The 25,266-nt window shown below is 47.2% G+C and overlaps 1 protein-coding gene across 1 annotated transcript in view; it reads left to right on the top strand.

Moving 5' to 3' along the window:
* Positions 1-25,266, top strand: part of TSGA10IP (testis specific 10 interacting protein) — a 69,138-nt gene that overhangs the window by 16,345 nt on the left and 27,527 nt on the right. The window contains exon 4 of the mRNA XM_086939490.1: positions 4,882-5,101. Within this exon, the coding sequence (XP_086795616.1) occupies positions 4,882-5,101 (220 nt within the window). The remainder of the gene's footprint in view (positions 1-4,881; positions 5,102-25,266) is intronic.

Raw genomic sequence — 25,266 nt, 5'->3', positions numbered from 1 at the left:
CTGGAATCTGCCAAGTATGATGCTAGGAAACAGCTTTTTCACGCAGTCGATTAAACTCATGGGTCTGTAGTTGGCAGGTGAATCACAAGGGCCTTTTGTGTATATGGGTATGATTTCAGCCCCAGCCCTAGTGGGGGCCAAGTTGGACCCTTTCAGGAAGATCTAAAAAATGGTGATAAATAAGCACCCCAGATGGCTACCTCCTTCCAAATTACATCCCCAGGGATTTTATCTTAGCCCGGTGCCTTGTTGGGTACAATACCCTGTACGGCTTAGCAGATTTTTTGGACTGAAATTCCCTGATCTTTAAGAAGATCCCCAGGATAGATACTTCAATACCACCCTCCTCCCCACCTGGGTCCAGGATTGCTTGCCCCTAGGTCCCCTGGCCTGTAAGATCATTAGCTGAGGATGTCAATTCTCCCTTCTGCACATACAGACTCAAATGATGGGCCACCCAATCACTAGCTGAGATATTAACTTTCACTGCTCCAGTCCCTTCCCTACTGCCAGAGGACATTATATTCCAAAATATGTGATCATTTTTGCAATTAGCAGCATGTAAAAGGATCTCCCATCATTCCCTCTCCCATTCTTTTTTAGCGACTGGTTTGTTCCCCTTTTCATGATGCAAATCTGATGCAAAGTGCCTGTAAATTACCACCCCCAGGTTTCCATGTCAGTTCTACTCCTTTCCCTTAATGGGGAGCAGTGGCGTCCAACATTGGTCAAGGAGGGCCAGAACTAGGCCACATTTTCAGAAAAACCACATGGGAGAATTTCACATGCCATACATTGAAATGAGAAATATTGAGTCAGTAGGGAGACGCTGCGCACTGGTGAGGAGAGCCTGTGGGGGTTTGGAAGGGACTACAAGCCCCAGGAAGCCGCGGGGACAGCAGCCGAGCATCTGCCTCTCCCACCTATAACCGTAAGTATTTCAGTGAGCATCAGTTTCCGTTCTGCGAGACACGCGCAGGCGCGCACCGGGCCAAGCCCGGGCAAAGGACGGGCCGTCTGAGGCCGTCGGAGTCCGAAGGAGGTCGGGCCAGGCCATCCCTCTAACCTCGCCAAATGGGTAAGCGAAAACAGCAGAGCAATGGGGAGCAGGAGAGTAAAAAGGCAAAGGTGTAGAGAAAGTCAGAATCCATAATCTCGTATTTGACATCAGCTGAGAAGGAATTGGGGTTTGGACATCCCAGTAACAGTACCTGAAGAACCTGACATTATGCCTGTGCCTGTGTCTAATGTACCATTAGAGCCGGTTGTGGTAATAACAAATCCAACGAGTGTGGCCAAGATCCAAAGTGGTAGTGTAGAAGCTGTGGGTGAAGTTTCTGTGGATGGGGGAAAGCCATCTGGACTCACAGCACAACATAATTTGGGGAAACGCAGAAGTACCAAGAAATGCATAAAGCGGACAAAAAATGCAGCTGTCTTACAACACACTGACTGTAATATTTCAAAAAAATTGGGCGACCTGGTGGAAAAGATGTTTAATTCAGGGCTGGAACCAGCTTTAGTTGGCCTAGCCAAAGACATTGTAGACACTCTTAATTCCTGTGTTGCAGGTCTTTTAAAAAAATGTGAATAAATAGACCAATTTATAAAAGAGTATAGAGGCCAGCAAGATTTGGCGAGACAGGCCCAGCAAGTATGTACTGTTAAATCTGGGGATAAGGAGGGTCATCATGGTAGTACCAGCTTAACCTTAACCCAGGATCATCCTTGTATTACTTCTACAAATGGGTATTCGGGTGCCATTGGTAAAACTCCCCGACAAACCAATGGGAGTTCTATCCCCGGTAACGATCAAGGGGTAGGGACTATCAACTAAATAGTTGGAACGAAAACTGTAAGGAACCACAGCATTAGTAAAAGGTTTGTGAATTCATTCTGGTGGTATTAACCTGGATCTTCTCCCAGATGCTGCCCCTTTAGTGGCAGTTTTTACAAGGCTTCCCCCTTTAGGTGCTGACGTGGTTGAATCTACTCAAGATCTCCTAAGGCAGTCCAAAAATTGGTGTACGAAATACAGCAGCGGAGGTCTAGATATATTGTCCACTATCATTATGGCAAGAAGGCTAGGATGGATAGGATGTCACCCTAATAGTGTTGAAGGGGATTGTGTGGCAGTTAATTTCAATAGAGGTAATGTGGCAGATAGATTGTTCTGGGATGCCTCTGAGGTAGATATCTCTGGTATTAGACCAGTACCGTTGGGCTACTTTTATCCACCAGTAGCTGTACAAACAAAGGCACATGCTCTATACCTATATTGTCTAGCCAGAAGAGGCCCTTACTGGCGCCCAATGGTTTGCATGATACCTCCCAGCCCCAAATAGTTGGGGAGTTTCCCCATAGTGTGGAAAGCGTTAACGTAGTACCACAACCAACTTTTAATTTTTCAAAATAACGAGATTTTGACATAGTTTTAACAAATCGTTTTACTCCTTTGACAAACTTGGAGGATAATGATTGACTACAGGATACTGCCCAGCATTTAGAGGAGCGCCCACATAGCCAAATCATGCAATACCTTGCAAGATTTTAAGTTGGAACATTGCAGGATTTAGGTCTAAAAGAAATGGTGATATTTGGCTGGATTTTTTAAAACAACATGACATTATTGCCTTGCAGGAAATGTGAGATACATCTAAGAATTTTAGCCTGGATGGCTTTATACGTTTTGTTGTTCCTGCTACGTTATGGACTGTGGGTAGATCAAAAGGAGGCTAAATCCTCTTTTTCTCATTAAAGCTGAAAGGTTCCCTAACAATGTTGGAGTCAGGCTCTAGTAATATTTCAATTGTTGCGTGGGCTATGCCAAACTTGGCTAATATTTTATTGATTAACTTCTATAATGCCAGAGAGAGTGAGTTTATTAACCAACACTTGGTCTCCCTGGATTGTTTTTTGTCAGAATATAAATTAAACCATAACACTGCATTTGATATCATCCTTATGGGTGATTTTAATATTCATCCGTGTAGTTGGGACTGTTATATAGAGGATCACCAGGGGCCTCCCGGCTCTGTGGTCCCACATTTTGAACACAGTAGGCCATGAGAGGCCCTGGAGGGTCCCTTTATATGGGTTTTATGGACCTTTCCTCAGCCTTTGATCTGGTTAATCGGGCTAAACTTTGGTCAAATTTATTGGATATAGGCATTGACCCACCTTTGGTTATTTTTTAGCTGTTTTACATCGGGGTCTTTTAGCGTCAGTCAGGGTTACACGGGATGGTAGATGCACGAGTCACTTTAGTTCTAAGAGGGGCGTCAGGCAAGGATGCATTCTGGCCCCTCCTTTTTACTTTATATATTAACGCCCTGGAGAAGTCCTCAGGGGGGCCTCTTTGGATGTTCTGCGTATAGGAGAATCAGCAATTCCGTTTCTCCTATACGCGGATGATGCTGTTTTACTGGCCCGTACTGGCCTTGGTCTCCAGAGGCTGTTAGACTCCTTTGGGGAATTCATGGGGTCTTTGGACTTGAAAGTGAATGCTAAGAAGTCACATGTCATGGTGGTAGGGAAACATTGTAGGAAACTTAAGCTAAAATCTTTTTTTTGTAATGGTGTGGAGGTAACACGGGTGCCCGTTTTTACATATGTAGGGGTCCTCTTCAATGATAGAGGGACCTGGGGTCCTCAACAGAAGCTTAAAAGTAATACTGTAGCCAGGTCTACCTCAGCACTCATGGGTTTTGCTAAGCGGCTGGGGGCGAGACCAATGGAGGCCCTTTTGAAAATCTATAAATCTAAATGTCTGGCTATAGCTACATATGGCTCCTCTTTATGGGACTATACATCGCACGATAGGATTCAAGTTGCGAAAAATAAGCTTTTAAGATCTCTTCTCGCTGTGCCTCAGTCTACCCCAACTTTTTCATTACGTATGGAACTAGGGTTAGGATATGTTACGGACCAGTTGAAAGTTGCCCCTCTAATCTGTTGGGTTAAGACTTGGCTAAACCAAGAAATTACATTGAACCATCAGATCCTAGGTGATTGTGCATCCATGGATAAAACAAACAGGGTTCCCTGGCTTGTGTATGTAAGATCAATGTTCACAAGATTAGGGCGCCCCGAGATTTACACATCACCGGATTGCATTAAAAGGGAGGACGTAAGCTGGATAAGGACTAGTTTTTTAAATATGCTAACAATGGAACGTGAGGAGCAGGAGCTAAAGAAACCGTGTGTAAAAGCCAATTATGTGCTATTAACTACTACCTCACTTGAGCCGTATTTAATAATAGTAACTAGACCTTTTCACTGCCAGCTTTTGTTTAGATTCCGATTTAATTTAATTCATTTAACCCTAGGCGATTTTCCTACGTGGGACAAACCTGAAAATTCTAATCCATGTCGGTGTGACAATTTTTCTACACAGGACACTTTGCACTTTACTATGTTTTGTGAGTTCTACTCTGACATTCGGAAAAAGTTTTTAGTACCAATTTTAAGAGAGGCGGGTTTTTTACAAGTTAGGCCCGCTCTCACTTACTTACAGATGTTAAGTAGTACTTGCGACATCTTCTGTGTGGCTAGCTTTTTGGTGGCTGCTGTTCGGAACAAATCTAAAAGATCAGCCACCCATAATAATCCAGTCTTATTTTATCAGTTTTTTTAAATGTTTTTATGGGTATTCATTGTACACTGTTTATTGATTGTCGTTATTTATTGTACATATTTGAAATGTTTGTAATCATGCCTTTTATGATTTTAAATAATCAAATAAAGCATTTTGACTGACTGACTGAGTCGGTAGCTGTCCTAAAAATCTGGTGCAGATAGGGTTCCCGGGAAGTCATTGCAGAGATTAGTGGATCTTTCCAAATGTACCCACACTATCAACTCATTCTATATCATCTGCAGGAAATGTGACACAGTGTAAACCTTTCCAGCTGCAGACGTCCAATACAAAAGCACAATGCACACAGCATGACCTCAAGGAGACGGCCAAGAACGGCACGTGCGACAAAGACGAGCACTGCATAAGAGGAGAAAGTCAACACCGACCACATGGAAATTATGATAAGTCACAAGCTTTGCCATCGACAAATAAAACATTTGAGAAACGCCAGGCAGCCATAAGGTAAACAATACATCTTTTCCCTAATATATCCATTTTTTTATCACCGTATGCCACTGTTTTTAATCAGTGCTTCATTTGTAAACTAATAAGAGTTGGTTCCAAACTCTTTTCTGAGAAGTACCCAGTCGTTGATGAGAAATTTTAGGAGTGTTGCACAGTCTTTATTTCACCTTATGCCTCATTCTTCCATCGCCATACATTCCCTGCCCCATTATTTGGCTCTTGCAGGTTCATTTTTTATCCCTGCTTTTGCCCTTTTTTGCGTTTTTTCCTTCTTTCTCTAACTCCACCTTAGGTCCTTTTGTATTTTTTTTCTTTTTCTCTTGGTCAAAGTCTGGTAAGGAAAAAGCAAGTGTTGGTCCCCAAAAATGAATACAGACGTCCCCACCTGCCACCACCAGCTCAAATTAAACACTGGTTGCCACTGTGAAGCATATTTTCATGATGTGTTATCCATGGCACGTGTGGCTCCAAGTGGTCTGCAATTTCCAGAAGGGCTTGTCTTTTTAGCAGCAAACTCGGTTTCCATGGTGACTTCCCAAAGGCTTCTGATAGTGGAAGGTTCAGAGCCTATGTAATTACCACAGCCCAGATGCACGTGTTGTGGCTGTGACCGTTGAAGGGATGGCATGTCTTGGTATTCCTCATTCTAGTTCTCACATACATGAGGATAGGATCCACAGCTTCCAGAGAAAGTTAGGGCCTTACGTCATTGCTTGGAAGAAGGCAATTTACTCATTACATCCTTCTATGTTTCCTAAACCCTCCCCTTCAACTAAATCATCCATCCACTCTTGCCATCCACCCTCTCTTGCCACCCACCCACCCACTCTTACCACCTGAAATGACAAGAAACTGAAACCAAAATGTCCAATTAGAGGCCAGGGTACCTGGAGGGTGGGAAGAGAACTGGGACCTGGAAGAGTAGGATAGGGAGTAATGAAGATTAATGTTAAGTAAATGGGATATTACTCCATCCCAGTACTTATATACAGGGGGATGTACCAAACCAACAACTCCAGGCACTCAGCCCACAAGTGCACATGAAGACCATAGATGGTGCAAAAAGGCAACCATGGAAGACAAAGCCACCATGAGAAGAATCAAAGAGTCCGACTAGAACCTAAAATACCCCAACAAAGACACAGAAAAAACCTGTAGAACCTGAAGGAGGCACCTGCGATTGATGTGTAAGGGCATTGGCAGACAACTATGGCTAAACACTACACTGACGTACAACAAGAATGCTGAGAATGGACCAACAAATCTAGCGACACAAGATGGCAAAAGTAGTGCAAAGGGAAAAAGAAGGACCGCAGAGCAACCCATGAGCATACCAAGAACCCCCTCTGAACAGAGACAAGGAACCAAGTGTGAGCCAGATACCAGTGCACACATCCGGAACATAAATCCCAAGCTGAAAGACAAATATACCACAAGCTGAAAGAAAGCTAGACCAAACAAAATCTAAAAACAGCCCAAGAGAGAGACAGATCAAGGCAAACTGAGAGGTAGGGACTGGAGACACCCATAGCAAAGCAAAAGCATGGCAAGAATGTGGAGCCAACTCTAGGCCAGTAGGGACCACCAATCAGCTCCAGCTTTGCTTGATGGGCCTGTGCAGTGTTCGAGCCTAGCAATCTGGCACAAGAACAAAGTCTTTGACAACCACCAGGTCCAACCAGGACTGACAGATAAGAAGGGGGCAGGACCTAAGCACCCAAATGTACCTATTACTGCCAAAGCCTGAAGGCAACTCGAACCGGCTAAACTGCATTGTGAGGAAGAAAAGACAGACCACAACAACCCAGTGGGAGATGAGCATGACAAGACCTCAGGACAAATCACAGGACCCTAGCCCAAAACTACAACCCACACCAACAGACCGAGAACCCACAAGAAGATAAAGAAACATCCACAAGAAGAAACAGAGGTCAACTAGATTGGTGAAGAACTGAACTGGTGTAGTACAAAAAGTAAACCTCAGTGAAAGGAAATTCAAGCAGAGGTGCATGACAACAAACCCAGTGGTAGGCAGACAAACAAAGAACCCCATAGTGGAAGTCAAAAGGCTAGGACCCACCAGACCCCTCACACATAAAAACAGAGCAGCACGAAGAACAAGGAGGAATCTGACTAACAGGAGACGAGTGTGTCAGAACACGAGAGCCTGTGCAACCCAATGCGTTACCCAGCAGGCACCAAAGAAAACCTTAAAGGAAACACCCTCAAAACCATGTTGGCACATGAGTGCACTTGCCAAGATAGACCACATAGCCACAGATGGTGAAACACAGAATGCAAGCCCAGCCTTATAAGAGAGAGATAATGATTGAGCAGAACGACACAAAGCAAACAGCGCAGGCAAGAGGCATGCAAAGAAGCAATTGATGGCCACGCAAAGGCAGCAGTTGGGGCAGTTATGAGGCACAGTAGCCTAGAACAACCCACTCACCAGTTAGTGACAGCAATCAAGGATACTAAAAACAGCAGCCCAAGAGCCACCGAAGAAAAAGAGCGGACAATAACGGACTGTTGAGAGGACAGAGCACAGAGCCCTAGAGACAAATCCGAAAGGGCCAAAAAGCAGAGTCCAGTCTAGTGTCATCTTCCCACTGTTTAGGGGTGTACCTCGTAGCTCTCCTTAGCCCAAAAAGGAAATATCCTTTGGCATACCCACTTTGGAATGGTCCCACTCTCCTTTCCCTAATGAGACATGCTTTACTAGATAGAGAATGTTAGGAGTATTGGGAGTCAGACAAATTCGGAGGAGTTTTATAGATGAAACCTCAATCTGTTTCCGAAAGCAGATATCACACACAAAAGTTGGTATTTTTACAATAATTAGGCATTTCTCAATTATAATTCTACGACAAGTTATATATATTAGAATAATGGCAATTCTTATACAAATGTTAGCGATGATAAGTAATCTTAAGGCAAACCCTCAAAATGACCCTAGCATTTTTCGTCTCACACCCCTGCTCTGTTCGTCTAAAACCTACCTATTTTTCATAAGCATTCTACAGATAGAGTTATCTAACTACGCTTTGTCATGCCAAGTCACTTCACTTTCCTTATGCTGCTGTCGGGACTGCAATTGGAAGTTAAACACTCTGAAATACGGTCCCCCTCAGTATTTGGTCTGTCAGTTTGCGTTGCCCCTTCCAAATTTTAGCATCATTTTATACCTTTGTTTTGAATTATTGCGTAGGGAGAGAGGAGGGGGCACTCCTGTGCAACTCTTAACTATACCTGCTTCCTTCCTTCAAGCCAAATCCGTACAATGGAGGTTGGTCCTTTGGCTAAGTCACTCCAAAAAAAGGTAGCAGCTGCAGACTGCAGGTTCTCCAGCTCCCTTTGAAGACAGAGAGCAGGGGAGCACAGCAAGAACTGACCCTGAGAGGAGAGCACCCACTTTGCGCGTGCTATGGCTACGCCCAACTAACTCCACCCCTAGAAAACGAGGAAGTAGAAGAAAGTGCCCAGCCAAGCCAAGGTTTAACCTAAAACGTATTTATTGTGCACATAACAGCGAGACCTCTGACATTCAACACAGGAACCAGACATAGAACCTACCATCTCAAGACTTGGAAAATCAGCATTTTCCAGAGCCCACTCCCTGCGTTCCAAAGATACTTGACAAAACAGAAGACGTGGATGAGCCTGATGAGGCAAGGCAACTCTTCTCATATAGGATCACAGCACCGCCCACCCTGCCCCAGATGCTGCACCTAAGCATGGAAGATCTTGAACCATCAGTGTGAAACAGCGGAGAGAGGACCACGCTTGTTAAAGCCCAGCAGTCTCAAAAACAGGGGCCAGTCGCTCCCCCATTACATCCTCCAGTGAAATCAATGGCATACATTGTGAGTGGAATAATAAGGGAGTGGGTCTTCCTCTGGGGAACCAAAGGTCTTGCCACAGGGTAGACACAGGCAAAGGAACCACACAGGTCTGGGAGGAGCATGTGTTAATATCCCTCCGGGTGGGATCAGACGTGCCTTTTTTACCCCCGTCTGGAGTGAGATCTACAAATGCTCCGACCAGATGGAAGCAAGCATATGTTTCCCAGCCTCACCACGTTGGTGTGAGCAGGGAAATACTGTGTCCCGCGGAGCTCACCCAAATGCCTTTCGGGTCCCCAGGGCCTTCTTAAGGTTCGGGGACAGGGACCGCATGGCCCCACTCCCCCTTTTAATGCATTCCTATCTGGATGATCGCGTCTCTGAGGCCCTACTTAGGTTTCTGGGGTGGGGCCACATGCCCCTCTCCCTTCTTTTTTTACCTCTGCCCCAGTGGATGAGGTCCGCAGCGAATCTCAAAGGCTCGGTGAAGAGGCCCAAAAGCCCCCTCCCCAAAATAAAACACGCGTTGCCGCCCCGGGCCCGGGCTCACCCCAAAGAGGGGTTTTTGAAACAAGAGCGGAGCCCACGCTTAGTTTTTTTGGGTTGTTGTGTTTTTTGCTGTGGATTCGCAGATTCCACAACCAGGCCTAGAGGGTCAGGGTATCCCTTACCTGCCCCCTATGTTGTTTCTTTGTTTTTTTAGGATTCAGGACTGAACCCCAAGTCCTAAGATAGCTGCCGCCACTTCTTGGTTAATGTGGTGACAGCCATTCAGATCTCAGTAATTCCTAACACAAAAAAATAAAGCCACTCACACAAGGTAGGGGTGCAGTGCATTTTATTGCAGCAGCAAACGGTTTAGGGTGTTTCGACCCCTAACGGCCTTGATCAGCTGGTAGCTTCTCTTTTTTTTCATAGGAGGAATTGCTGATTATTCAGCCGTGTATCTGCCTGCACTCCACCTCCCAATGGGACAATGACATTAATGAGAGCAAAGGATTTTGAAAAATATATATTTTACCCTGTGGCAGTCACCACTGGGTATTTATAGTATCGTCAGCTACTCCATAAGAAAATACGTTTTCATGTTGCTAATCCATTTCTCGGATGTGTACAAAACTTTCCTAAAAGGTACTACTTTATGACTAGTTTGTGCATGGGAGGGTGATTGAAAAAAGGGTGGTCCCGAAACGCAACATTTCCATGCATTTTCCATAGACTTCTTTAAGAAGGGCTACAGCAAAAACTGCTGAACAGAACTGCACCAAATTTGGCAGGAAGCTAGATCTTGGTACCCAGATTGTGCTTATTGTGATAAGGCATGTATTCATTTAGTAGTTTTCGAGAAATTAAGCTTAAAAATATAGTTATCTGGATGGTTAAGTTTGAGGGACTCTCACGAGAGTCTCTCAAAACCAATTTTAAACAATAGAGTGTTCTGAATGGGCCAGGGAGCTTTTTTCACTTGGGCCAATTTGCTGCAGTGGGAGTCAGACTCCTGAAGGAGCGAGCGCTCTAATTAGCTGCCCGCAACATGACAAAAATGTTGTTGGCAGACATTACAGTATACGCGGATTTAGTCCTCTGTCCTGAACATGTAAAAACAAATATATAATGTAGCAGAGTAGGGATCCACTGATCCACTAGTCCCCATGGGGGGACCCAGAGGGAACTCCCTCAAAGCCCAAAAACAAATTTGCCACAATCCCAGAGAACGCCTGTGGGATTGTATAAAAAAATGTCAGAGTCCAACTCAGGGGCTGAAATTGATCAATAAGGGTAAGAGGAGTGTGCTGCCCCCTACCCAAGCCATCACAGGCCCCAGGATCCAGTGGTGGGCGGCATGGTTCACGGATGACGGGGTGGGCGCACTGGGGTACGGTGGGCAATTAAAAATATATAAATAATAATAAACCACTTACCTTGCTGCGCCGGGTCTCATGTCTTCTCTCCTCGTCAGACAGGGACAGGAAGTACAGCGAGGCTCCCCTGACCTATCACAACGCTGCAATGCAGTGGTGTGGATGGTTTGAGCATCCTGGTTCGACGCTCAACCAGGGAATGGGGACCTGGGGTTGTTCTCCATGCAGGCTGTTATGCAGCCTGTATGGAGAACGGGGAAAGTGTGCATGACTGGTTTGGGCAGCCCGAGAGGACCAACCAAACAGTCAATGCGCACTTAAGAGTGGGCACCCCACCCCTCCTCTGCCCTGGTCTGAGAGGAGAGAAGCCCTGCCCGCCCGCAGACAGGCATGAAACATAAAATGATAATAACTCTAAGGTATTATCATTTTATGTTTCTTCTTCCTTGCACTCGCACGGACGGAAAAGACGGGGACACAGAAGGACTGGCTGCTCGTTATAAACAAACCTCATCATCTCCCACCTGCCACAGGAAAATATTGATTTAAATCAGGATTCCTAATGATTCATCTTCCACAGGATCCTTGCTTTGTCCGCATATTTCTATCATAAGCAGATCATTACGGGCGCAGCATACGAGCACTAGAAATCCACAGGAAGGTTATTTCTACCTTTTTAAATCGGGAACAACATAGAATGTCCTTCACAGTCATCTGATCAACTTCTCAGATAACATCAAACTCCTAAGAACAACCCAGTAAACATCGCACAGGTCATATCTACGGAGTTTTGCCAGCTTATAACAAAGTATCAATGTGTTAGAGATAGCAAATACAGAATTCCTGAGGAAGGCTAACCGCTGAAACGCGTTGAAGAGGAATTGGTTCTGTATTTCAACAAAAGACTGATCAACTCATTGAGATTTATCTGTGTTTGGAATTTATTTATTTGTGTATATGGTCATTGATAACAGGATGCTTTCTGTATAGTCACAAAATATGTAAAGTTTTTATAAAAAATATAGATACAAATATGTGAACAAACTATTTGGATACAACTCAATAAAATTAAACAAAAAATAGTTTATATAAAAACTCACTAGTACCTGAATCTTCTTTCAGCGTCTTAACTGGGTGATTTAAATCCTTGCACATAACCCAGTGCAAATTCCGTTTTTCCTAAAGGCACCCCACCCCTCCTCTGCCCTGGTCTGAGAGGAGAGCAGCCCTGCCCGCCCGCAGAGAGGCAGGAAACATACAATGATAATAACTCTAAGGTATTATCATTTTATGTTTCTTCTTCCTTGCACTGCTTAAAAGAAGTGGTGCGAAGCTCTTCCACCATAGCCGAGGAGCTGCTCCTGCCAGGATTTCACCCCTGGGGCTGAAATTAATCCATATGGGAATGGGTGCCAGATGGTAGTCGAGTGACTAAATGGTGGGTGTCCCGGGTGGGCCCCAGGGAATGGTGTTCCGAGGGCTTAAAAAGCCCTGGGGGAGGGGGGTTGCATGGCCCCACTCCCCTTAAATTAATAAAAGGCCCTGGGGTATGCAGTCTTAAAGGCCTAATAAGGTTGGGGGATGGGGACCCCTCACCTCTTTTCCCCTGTTAAGTAAATTTCGCCCGGGAATGGGCTCCCTGGGCCTATATTTGGCATGGGGAAGGGGGCCCGCAGCCCCCTACCCTTTAAAAAAGAAGACCCTGGGTGATGGGGTGCCCAGGCCCTAATGAGTCTTGGGCAAAGGAGCCACTTGGTTCCCCTCCCCTTTAAAAATCATAAGGCTCTGAGGGATGAGGTCCCCAAAGCCTAATGAGCCTTGCGGAGGGGGGACATGTGGCCGTTCCTTCCCTTTAATAAACAAAAAGCCCTTAGGCATGGAGATCCCAGGGCCTAATAAGACTTGGGGAGGAGGGTCACTTGGCCCTCCTCCACTTTAAAAAAAAACCTGTGGGATTGAGTCCTAAGGGCCTAGTAGTGATCGGGTAGGGGTCCACTTGGCCCCCTCCCATTTAAAATATATACAAAATACCAATTATTGTAAGCAGCCTTGAGTTATCAGCCAAAATAGTCTTATCAGGACAGTTTCTATGTAGAATAGAAGACTGTGTGCACCAGGTATAAAGCTACATATATGTGCATGTTTTGCTTCAGAAGATGGTTTATCTGTAAAGTTTTCACCACAGTATGGAGGCTGAAGGTAGAATAATCTTCAGCACCTTCAGCTATTTTGAGCTAATAGTGTCTTTTTGCCAAGTGCTGCATAGATTGTGCACTGTTGTTAGGTGATGCTTCTTAGTACTGTGTGGTGTATTTCTCATGAGAGTTTCACTGTCTGCAAACAGAATGATACTGAGTAAGTTCTCTTCATAGAGTGAATACTGTTTATAGTACCCACTTCTCTACTCAAAACTTCATTTTCTCAATGTAGGTTCAGTGACTGTCAGGGGTTTGATACATATAGAAGCTGTCCATAGTATGGCATTCGTTTTGGAACAGACGTTCACTATTTTTAGGAACTTGCCTTTCTCTGAATAGTTGCATTCAGATTCAACCATATGAAACAAGTGTTTCCCATAGATCTGTGATTGATTGTTAATATCAACTGTGCTACCCGTGAAGTGTTTTGGATAGGGTCAATGTTGAACATAACCTGTGCTTTCTACACCTAAGGGAGTTGTATCTGTGATGACATTAAAGATGCCTCATATTCTTCGGAGGTATATTGTACTTACTTTCAGGCCTCTAAAGCCATACTAATATATAGAGCATTATGTGGAAAAATCGAAGCTTGGATGATGTCATCAGTGATGTGATCAATGATGTAATTTGAGAAGTCATCATTGATATCATATATGATGTCATAGAACATGTTATGAATGATGTAATCTGTGAGGTCATAAGCACTGCATGGCAGGTGTTCAAGTTATAGTTAGCTCTGCTAATTATAACTGACGAATTTCTGTGTTTTTTTAGCTCAAAATATTAATGTTGTCACTGACAAATTCCCTTAACTAACGTTACTTGAACTCTTGTTTTTGTTAGTGACTATATATATATATATATATATATATATATATATATATATATATATATATATATATATATATATATTCCAAAAAGAGATGCCCCTGCATGAAGACGCACTCCTCCAGCGGGTAAGTACAACTTTATTTAATCAAGAGACAGGGTTACAGCTCCGGTTTCTTTTCCAATTGCCTGACGCGTTTCAGTGCATTTTCGCACTTTCTTCAGAGGCGCTTTTGGAATTCATCACTTTTTCAGGCTTCTACATTTCCCCTGCGTGCTTCATCAGTTTTATTGGCCTCTGGTGTGCCATTTTTTTCAAAAGTTACCATGCATGCCAGGACTTGTAGTCATTCTGCCAAATTAAATCCTCCACTGGGGGCTGATATCGTTCCAAGGAATTTCTTTTGAAACACACAACCACTGGAGGTACTTACTGAGCTTCTTTTGCTTGGATCAGGTACCTAAAAATAAGAGGGGAGGAGACAGAGTGAGACAATTGCGAGTCCTAGAGTCCAAATACATCATCAAGCTCCAAACCATGACTCCCAGGAGGCCACAATGGAGATGAGGGATGTGGGTGCACTTGGATTAGATTACTCCTTTTTCACTTCCCTCCCACTCACTCCCAGGTAACATGGTGACTATGTGAAGTAACTGCTGCTGCTCTTCTTATGGAATTATTATTTTATTATGTCACTATCTTATGTATTACACTAATATTGGCATATTATATCACAGATACACACTATTTTTACATTTATGTACAACATTCAGACACAGTGTAGCTTCAATGATTGTATGAATTGATATTTTCTTTAGATATACTAATCTACAAAGTGATGAATCGTGCTGTAGTGATTAGTGACACAATACATAAATCCTGGCACACCGTATGAATTAATTGGATCATGCCCATTCAGGGCACAATTATGACGGGTACATTGGGGCCAATATCCTTGGATCACATGGTCTTTCGTGCAATGCTCATGAAATATTCATTTGATAACTTTATTTCGGTCAACAGACCATAAAAGTGCAAATAAAATACATACACAGTAGCACAGAAGAATAAAACAATAAATACCCATCCAGTCATATATTAGACCTAAAAACGGATTAAACTAGATGGTTATCAAAACGGATAGGATAAAATACATGAATAAAGACAGTTATTATACAAAAATGTTCCGTCTGCGCCACATACCAAATAGGAACCATGATACAGCGAAAACAATAAGAGGGTAGGTATCATACCTTAAGCCCCTACACGCATGAACGCAGTGTCTAAATCCTAGGTTCCTACATAGTGGAATCAACCAGCATTTCCTTATTGCTTGGTATGCGGGGCAAAAAAACAGAATGTGGCATACATCTTCTTGCTTGTAATTGCATGCAGGGCACGCAATATTCTCTGTGTTAGCTCATTTAGAGGTAAATACCCTGAGTGGGAGGCAACCGTGCCTAAGCTGGATATAGAGTTTCCTCGCAAGTGGAGGATAAATTACATATAAGAATTCCTCCATTCTTGATTCGATTTTTACTTGGAGGAACTCTACCGTCAGTCTTCCCACAGTAGTGGACATTTGTAGAGCTACTAGATTCTGATACCTCAGATGGCGCAAGAGCTCTAATTTGGTTATCCCTGAACAACTTACTTCAGGGTTCTCCCACAACTCAGATAAGCCAATCCAATTACTGAGTGCCCTAATATGTAAAAGCCACGGAATGTTCTTACTTTTTTAAAATAGCCCAAACCTCTATAAATTCCTCTCTATAGGAAACCAATTCAGGCACTGACCAAAGCCTCTTCCAGTAGAGAATAGGCCGTGCTGCTACTAGCTCCTCTATCGATTCTAGCCCCAAGTCCAACCGCAAGGGGATGAGCGGTGTACTTGCTGGTATGCCCAGAAAATTCCTCATGAAGGGGGGCGCTAGAGGGCGCACTGCGGAATGGCCGCACTGTCGTGAGGCTCCCGCTGCCCGGAGCTATTATCCGCCTAGGTATCCTGATTACCATCGCTGCGCCCTGAACTGACCCCACGGTTCGGTTGGGATATCGGCTGTCCACCCACGGTCCAACTCCTGAGCCATTCGGAGGTTGCTGGCCGAAGTTACGAGGGTCCCGAGTTTCTCCGACTCGCGCTCTGGAAGTCTGATGCCCTCTTGCCCGGCGTCACTGTTCATGCCAGTCCGGGGCTCTGCACGTGGGGTGTAGGCCTAGCTCCGCCCTTCTCCGCCAGGTTCGGTCGCTGGCCGGGCGAGGCGCTTGGCTCTCCCTTGTTGTCGGACTTATCTCTCGGCTCTCCCATCTGCCTGCCCAGATACCATCGCCCACGGAGGTACAACGGATTTAATACTTGGATTTTGAGGGTTTGCCCCCCTTGGGCTGGGAACGGCGACGGCCTTTACTCATCGGTGGGAGTGGCGGGGCGTGCTGGCCTGCTCGTGCCCCCACGATTTGAGCTGCTTACTGTTTGGCCGGGTCCCTTGTCCGAACTGTATCCTGACTCCCATTTGCCTCGTTTCCCTTCTGTACAACCGTTATGGGGAAGCCGGACACTAAACAGTCCAAACTGTCCTTTGACTCTGGAGGGGCCAGGCGTGGGGCGCGTTCGCTCCAGGAAGCTGGGGCTTCGCGGTCCCCCCCCCCGAATGTCGCTGAGAGTGTCCCGCACCCACCTCCGCCGGACTTTGCCCAAATGATGCAGGAGATGAGGCAGGGGTTCGCCACTATAGTGGACAAAGTGGACAAGATATCGTCGCGCATGGATGCGGTCGTTCAGAAATTGGACGTGCATGAGGAGCGCTTGACGGCAGCAGAGCAGCGCATTTCGGACCATGATGACACGGCGGCCACCCATACCACCCAGCTGGCGAGAATGGACAATATCTTGCGTGTTATTGCCGCCAAGAACGAGGAGTTGGAGGCGAGGAGTAGGCGCAACAACGTGCGCATTGTAGGTGTGCCGGAGTCCACGAATGTGGGCAAAATGGAGACTTATGTGGAGAGGCTACTGGTGGGCGCCATTGGGACGGAAGTTTTCTCGTCCCAGTTCATCGTCGAGAGAGCGCATCGGACGTTGGGACCTCGTCCGGCCTCTGGGGCTGCACTGCGTCCCATCATCGCGCGCCTCTTGAACTATCGAGATCGAGACGCTGCTCTTCAGGCTGCCCGCACTAACAGGGCTCTCTCCTTCGAAGGGGTGTCTTTTACCATGTACCCCGACTTCACACCGATGGTGCAGGACCAGCGTCGGAAGTTCTTGGGGGTGAAAAGGAAGCTTCGGGACCTTCAAGTGGACTACGCCTTGCTTTATCCGGCTAAACTTAGGGTGACGCATCAGGCTAAACAACATTTTTTCACCAACCCACAGCATGCTGAGGACTTTGCGAAGCGCCTCCAGCGCGAGCGCGCTGCTGCGGATCGTGGTGACGATCGGGATCCGGAGGGTGAACATTCGGCTGCTGAGGAGGAGGTCGCCTGATTCTGGTGACTTTGGACTTTGTCTATTTTCTTCCCGGTTCTTGTAGTATTGTGGACATGTAACTTTTGTATTGAGACCTGCTGGCTGCCTTCTCAGTATTTGCGGCCTAGCTATTGTCCGTTTTTGATTTTTTCGCTGATGCGTGGGTTGTGTCTGTATTACGATGAGTGAGTGCGTTTTGCTGTTTATGTGGGGTTGGGATGGCGCCGCAGGATGGTGTCATGGGATGTCGCGCTCTGGGCACCCACCCCCCCGCGCTGCGCCTGGGGCCGCCTGATACTCGTTGGCGCGGACACTGGCGTGGCGTGAGGGAGTGGCGTCGTGCACCTCTGGAAGGTTCCCCGGAGGGTGTGCCCCATGTTTACCTTTTGTTTTGATTCTAGTCCTATGTTGGTTGACTGGATATGTGTTGAGGGATGGGGGGGGAGGGTGTATGTGGCCTGATGGTTGGGGTGGTGTCAGGTGGGTGGATGGGGGGGGGTTGACGCTGTCCATGTCTGTTTGCCTGGGACTTTTGGTTCGCTTTGGTAGCAGCTACTATTGTTTGAGTGCACGGGAATGTCGTTGTGCCCGCTATCCGGGCTGTTCCACTTTCCTATCTTACGGGACGGGTTCTGGGATCCGTGCTCCCGTCCATTTTGGGCCCGAGTGCGCCGGCCGCCATTTTAGGCTGCCACGTGCCGGGGCGCACTCTGCGCGCGTAGCGCGTGTGCGAGATGTGGGCCGTGTGGAATGGCTTGGCGGCGTGTGGCGCGTAGTCTGTCCTGAGTGCTTGCTGCGTGGATGGGTCGACTGGGGGGGAGTTGTTGTGTTCTTGTTTGGTTGCTTTGGAGATGACTGGGAAATGTATGGAGTGTATGTGGAGGTCGGCCCGTGCCCTGGGGCGTGGACCTATCGTTGGCTGTTGCTGGTAGTTGGATGCCCTGTATTTGGTTATAGGGTCCTGTGGGGCCCTTACGTTATGTGATGTCAACTGCTGTTGTAGATCAGATCTCAATTCTGTCCTGGAATGTACGGGGCCTTAATGATGCCAGGAAGTGTCGCAATGTGATACAGTATTTGGACAGGCATGCTATTCATGTTGCTTTTCTCCAGGAGTCGCATCTGCGCCCTGCTCCCTCCCCCACTTTCGGGGGAAGGTGGGCTGCGGCCAGGGGGTTTGCTTCATACTCTTCTTATGCTCGTGGGGTTGTCACACTTGTTAAGAGGTCGCTTGCATTTCAGGAACTTGGATCTATGGGGGACCCTGAGGGGCGCTATGTGCTGCTATGGGGACGGCTTGGGCAGAACACTATACTGTTTGTTAATTGCTATGCTCCCAATGTTGATACGCCAATCTTCTTTGTCACTCTGTGGGGTCATGTTCTTGCTGTGGATGCTACTCACATTGTGTGGGGGGGGGACTTCAATTTTGCATTTCAGGCCCAGTTGGACAGATCGGAGGGTAGCCCTCAGTACAATGTACAGGCTAGGGATGTGCTGCGGGGGATAGTGGAGGAGGCTGGGATGGTTGACAGCTGGAGGTACGCCCACCCTGCCACTAGGGAGGGCACCCATTACACCACACATGCTCGTTCATGGGCAAGACTGGACTATGTATTTCTCTCTAGAGGGTTGATGGCTGGCCTAAGGGGGGCCACACATTTAGCTAGGACGTATTCAGACCACTGTCCGGTGAAGGTTGATTTGTCCGTCCCCGGGTTACACAGGCCGCGCCCGCCTTGGCGTTTGTTTCCGAGTGCTTTGCTTGACCCGGTGTTCAAGGAGGAACTCGGTGCGGAGGTGGAGGCGTTCTTCCCTAGAAACAAGGGCTCTGTGGAGAGCATTGAGGTCATTTGGGAGGCGTTCAAGGTCACGATCCGGGGTGTCACTATTTCTAAAAGTTGTGGAGTACTCCGTCTGATTGTTCGGACCCTCGAGAGGTTGGAGGCTGACTTGCGAGACTTGGAGCGCAGGATGCAGGTGACTTCGGACCCCGATCTTTTGGCACAGTTCCGCACTAAGCTCTCCGAGTATGAGGAGGAGGCTGCTCGAGAGGCTAAGCACAGGGGGAAATATTGGACGGCGAGGCGATACTGCGAAGGGGAGCGGCCCGGTAAGGTCCTCGCTGCCCTTACTAGACATCCTAGGCATGGGTCGGACGTGTTGGAATTGGTGTCTCCGGATGGCACTCGCTGTCGAGACACTTCGGAGATTCAGCGCACTTTTATTGAACACTATGCACACCTTTACACGACACAGCAGACGGGTGAGACTCGATACGGTGGTTTCCTCGATGAGTTGGCGCTTTGTTGGCTATCGGATGGTCATCGGGAGTTCTTAGGCAGGCCCCTGGAGGTGGAGGAGGTCAGGAATGCCATCATGTCTCTTTCTAATGGGAAGGCCGCCGGGCTGGATGGCCTTCCTGCTGAATTTTATAAGTGTTATATTGACATCATGGCCCCTGTGCTCCGTGAGGTGTTTGAGGAGTCTCTGGAGGAGGGACGCCTACCGGGCTCCATGCGTGAGGTCGCCATCACGTCGCTGCTCAAGCCGGGTAAGTATCCACTGGATGTGGGCTCCTACAGGCCCCTCTCATTGCTCAACTGCGATGTTAAAATTCTCGCGAAGGCCTTGGCGGTGAGATTAGCCGAACTCATGCCCGTTATCGTGTTGCCTGATCAGTCGGGATTTGTGCCCGGTCGCGCCACCTCTCACAATCTTCGCACTTTGTTTTCGCTTGTGTCGACCATCGATCCCACTGTCCCGGTTGCCGCTATCTTTCTCGATGCCACTAAGGCGTTTGACTCTGTCGAATGGGGCTACCTTATTGATGTTCTTTGTCGGATGGGGTTCCCCAGGATTTTCATCTCTTGGGTTAAGCTTTTATATACTGATCCGATGGCGAGGGTAGTAGTGAATGGGGTGCTGTCCCCCTCGTTCCCTCTCACGAGAGGGACCCGACAGGGTTGCCCCCTCTCTCCCCTCTTGTTTGCTATCGCCATTGAGCCGCTAGCCTGTAGGATACGTCAGTTTCATCAGCAGAGCGCCTTTAATTGTCTTCAGCGGCAGGTCGGCATTTCTTTATACGCCGATGACGTCACACTCTATGTCAAGGACCCTGAGAACAACCTTAATTCGCTCCTGCGGGAGCTGGTCGCTTTTGGAGGTGTATCCGGGGTTCATATCAACTGGCGGAAATCTCAATTTTTCCCCCTCACGGCTGCGGTGGCCAGGTTTCCCCTTGACTACCCTTTGGAATGGTGTGACTCGGAGTTGCGGTATCTTGGTATTGTCGTATCCTTGGATAGGGGAGACGCGGTTCGGCTCAACTATGGTGTGGCCATTACTAAACTGGCGGATGATATCACCAGATGGATGTCTTTACCTCTCTCCATGGCCGGCAGGGCGTCTCTTATCAAGATGGTGGTTCTGCCCCACTTTCTTTATCTCTTTCAAAACCTCCCATATCATCCTGGTGCTTATTTCTTTCGTAGACTTCGTTCTGAGCTTCTGCGGTTGTTCTGGGGGGGCAAGCAGCCACGGGTGGCCTGGGCCACCCTTACGTTGCCTTACGCTGATGGCGGTTTCGACGTCCCTGATTTTGAATTCTATTATCTCAGCGCTCAGGCGCATTATGCCTATCATTGGATGCGCCCCACGCCATTCATGCCCCAGATTGCTGCTGAGCATTGGGTCGCCCACCCGCTCCCACTGGAGGGGATGGTTTTGGGCAAGGTGTCAGATGTGGAAACGTCCCGCACGACGGTGACATGCACGGTGGACGCTTGGAAGCGGATGGCTCATTTGCTAGACGTTTCCTTTCTCTACTCGCCGGCCTTGCCTCTGTCTTATCATCCGGATCTGTCGCTGTTGTTGGAGACGGGGTTTCAGCGAATGTGCAAGCGGCTAGGTATCCTCACGTGGGGCGACTTGTTTCATGAAGGTGCCTTCCGCACGCAGGCTCATTTCTTCGGTTCGGCTGCTTGCTCCCCTCTAGACCTGTTCTACTTTGTCCGCCTGCGGCAGGGCATGCGGGCTCTGCTACCGGACTACCCTTCGGAGCCTGGGGTAACCCTCCCCCTCCATGTGCTGCTGGTTTCAGATGGGCGACACCTGGTGTCGAAGTTATACGGGGCTATTCGCCGACAGCGATCGGTCCCGACCAATCGGGTGCGCGAGCAGTGGGTTGCCGAATTGGGTGCTCCTATTACAGACGAGCAGTGGAAATATTGTTGCGGGCTCACGGCCAATGTCTCTTCTAGTTGTCGCCTTAAAATTATCCATTACAAGTTTGTTCAGAGGTACTACTATACCCCGGCGAGGAAACTGCGGTTTCATTTGGCGGAGGATGACAGGTGTGCTAGGTGTCGAGCGGAAGGCGCTGATTTTTTGCATTTGGCTTGGAGCTGTGCGGGGGTTTTGGAATATTGGACTCAGGTTCATGAAGCCCTGCAGGTTATGGCGGAGGATGGGGTGGCGTTTGACCCCTTGGTGATGTTACTTGGCTTTTCTAAAGACGTACCTGCCTCTCACCGTAGATTTGTTGACGTGGCCCTGTTGTTGGCTAAGCGTAGGGTTGCTTGTTGCTGGGGTCGTGGTAGGGTGCCGCGCTTTCAAGACTGGGTGACTGACCTCATTTACTGTCAGGATCAGTACAATATCTATTCTGACTTGATGCCTGTTCGATGCAGACCAAAGGATTTTTGGAGTCCGCTCCAGGTGTACCTCCTGACCAGGGCGGCGCGGGACTCTGATTCTGAACTTGAGGACCGTGAGGGGATAGGCTGATGACAACGTGATGGGCTGGGATTTTACACAACACCTGCTGTTCTTCCGATATCGGGGGGGGGGCTGACTGTCTCCTATTCCTGCGAGCTATTGGGGGGTGGGAGTCTCCCTTCGGACAGGTAGTTTATCGGGAATCCAGATTGTATCCCTATGCGGCACCCTTCTATCCAGTGCTCCTCATACTTGTGTCCCCTCTGGCTCATGTGTTCTCCGCTAATGTACTGTATTCATATTGCATTGTCTTATTGGCTTGCCTGCCCATGCTGGATCATTGTATTTTAATATCTCTTGCACATTTCGTTGTTGCTCCTTGTGTTGACTGATGTCCTGCCCTGTACTTCCTTGTGTCTCCTTATTTATTTATTTTTTTGTATGCTTTCTAGGCACTGACGTACCACTGTAATGGCCGAATGTGAATGTATGTTTTTGAATGTACACTTCCCTTGTACCTGCTTGTCTCCAAATAAAGGTTTAAAAAAAAGAAAATTCCTCATGAAGCCATGTTCTACCTTCGTGAGGTTAGATGTGCTTTGATGGCCCCATAATTCAGCTCCATACATTGAAGCCGTTCTGGCCTGCATTCTATAGATTTCAAAGACCGGAACTGCAGGTTTAAAAAACAAAATTCTTTGGACTTTACTATTACCCCCCGCTACTTGGGTTAATCTAAGGGCTGCCTTTGCAGTCTGAAAACCCCAGTCAAAGTTTTCAGTCAGAGTAATACCGAGGTAATCAAATGTCTTGACTCTTTCTAGAGGAATACCGTTCAAAAGAGGGTTAGGACGGGTCTGCTTCAGGGGATTAAAAATCATGAGCTTGGTCTTATCCAAGTTTATCTCTAGTCCTCGCGAAGCACAGAAGGCTCCAAAGCCATCCAGGGTGCGCTGGATGCCAGCTGACGTTTTGGACAGCAGCAAGGTGTCGTCTGCAAACATCAGAGTGGGCACCTGCCCAGTAGCCAACCTTGCAGCATCATTATCTTTTACACCAAGTAGGTGATCTAATAAACGTTGATGGAAAGACAAAATAGCGTTGGGGCCAGGACGCACCCCTGGCGTACCCCCTTCATCACAGGAAAGCGGGCCGATAGATCACCATGTCTCCCACACCTCACTTGGGCATAGTTATTCGTATGGAGTCTGATCAGCATATTCAATAGGTAGGTCGGCTGACCCAGCTCTGCCAAAACTCTCCACAGCTTGTCCCTTGGCACTAGATTAAAAGCTCCCCACAGGTCAACAAAGAGGAGGTAGAGGCTGCCACCCTCCACTCTCACCGTTTTCCAGAATAGAACCTGGAGCCTAAATATTTGGTCTATAGTGGAAATGCCCGTCCTAAACCCAGCCTGGAATATGGTCAGAATCTCGTTTTCCTCTATCCACTCCTGGATTCTATCTAAAATTATCCTGCCCATCAGTTTTTGTGTGGTGTCTATCAGACTGATGGGCCTATAGTTAGATGGGGTTAACGGACAACCTTTTTTGTGGATAGGGACAATCTCTGCTCCAAGCCAGGTATCTGGCGGGTCATTCCCCTTAAGTATTTAATTAAATAGAACAGCCAGGTACGGTGCCCAGATTTTTGGTTGAGACCGATATAGATCCCCAGGCATCTTATCTAAACCAGGGGCCTTATTGGGTAATAGTTTAGCTATTGCGGACTCCACCTCCATAAGCGTAATGTGCTCGAGCCCATCCAGTTGTTGCTCATGCCTGGGGACTGAGACGTCTTGACCCATCTCAACATCCAAGGGCCCCGCCAATTAATACTCATGGCGGGGTCATAGGGTAGCCAGCATGGGGTCTCTACAGCTTCCCCCAACACAGAATCCATCGACCCCTCCAATCTATGCTCATGGAGTGGTTTGAGGATAGGGAGCAAGGTAGTCTCTTCAGTAGAATTGGCATAGAGTGCTCCAAAGTGGGCTTCCCAAACTACAGAAGATATATTCGACATGGGTGCTGGTCCACCCCCGCTCACCCCAGAGCTAACAATGGCCCATGAAATATGATATATTATTAAGTGATAATTAGACCATGTTGTAACCATTATGGTTTTGATGGCCCGTTTCCCTTAATACTGAATGTAAATACCTTGGTTATTCATCACTGTTTATTTATTATTTTTTGCACCTTTAAAGATGGCCGCCATATATACAGGCCTATTTCACCTTCTTGATGTTTACTATTCCATATGAAATGTTCGATCACATGCACCTATGAGGTTGTACTTAAGTCAGAAATTGACTTTGTGTCACTGACATTAAAAAAGGCATTCAACGCCGAAACGCTTCTGTCAATGCGGGGGGATCCGCACAATAAAGAATCTTTGAGAAATTGACCTGCTAGTACGTCTCTGCTGTTCGATATCTGTACAGCTGTGGATGAATATATATATATATATATATATATATGTATATATTACCTACTGTCGGTCGCCAGTATGTAGTTATAGTTAGGACTTTTTTCAATGCAAAATCTCGAAATTCTATTTGGAATAACTTTGGCGTCGGTTGACGAATCTGCCTGACAATTTCCTCAAATTTGCCTCGCGGAGCTCCGATCCTTCCTTGAAAGTTTCGGGGGGATTCGTCAAGCGGGGGCCGAGATAAAAGGGGTGTCCCAAAACATGTTTTCCCCATGGTAATTTCCATAGGGGGGTCGAACTCACTTTTAGCCCGAACGGCTGAATGGATTACCACCAAACTTGGCAAAATTGTAGGGACTGGTAGCCCGATGTGCCTTTGCTATGTCTCAAGATATGTGCTCCAGTGGATTTTGAGTAATTTAGGTTAAAAAAATATATATATTTATGGCAGCGCCCCGGTACGCGCACCAAGGAGCGCTCCGGGCGCGCCACGCGAGGTGCTCACGGAAAGCTGATTGGCTCTCGGGTGTCCGGAGCGGCCGCCATCTTGTGTCTCGGTAGGATCGAGAGACAAGAGGTGGAAAAAAAAAGGGGGAAATGACCATAAGGGGGCAGGGATAGACCCCCCCTGACCCCCTAGGTTTGATGTGGGGGTCACAAAAGGGCCCAGCGGGGCAAAAAAAATTATTTTTTTTTTATTTGCGCGGGGGGAGCGCCTGGTATGCGCACCGGGGAGCGGACCGGGGATCGGACCATGGGGAAAAAAGAATGACAGAGTTTTTAAAAAATGTAGCCTTTTTTTAT

Source organism: Lissotriton vulgaris, chromosome 9 (genome assembly GCF_964263255.1).
Source record: "Lissotriton vulgaris chromosome 9, aLisVul1.2, whole genome shotgun sequence".
Lineage (NCBI taxonomy): Eukaryota > Metazoa > Chordata > Amphibia > Caudata > Salamandridae > Lissotriton > Lissotriton vulgaris.
This window is presented reverse-complemented; position numbering and strand designations above follow the sequence as displayed.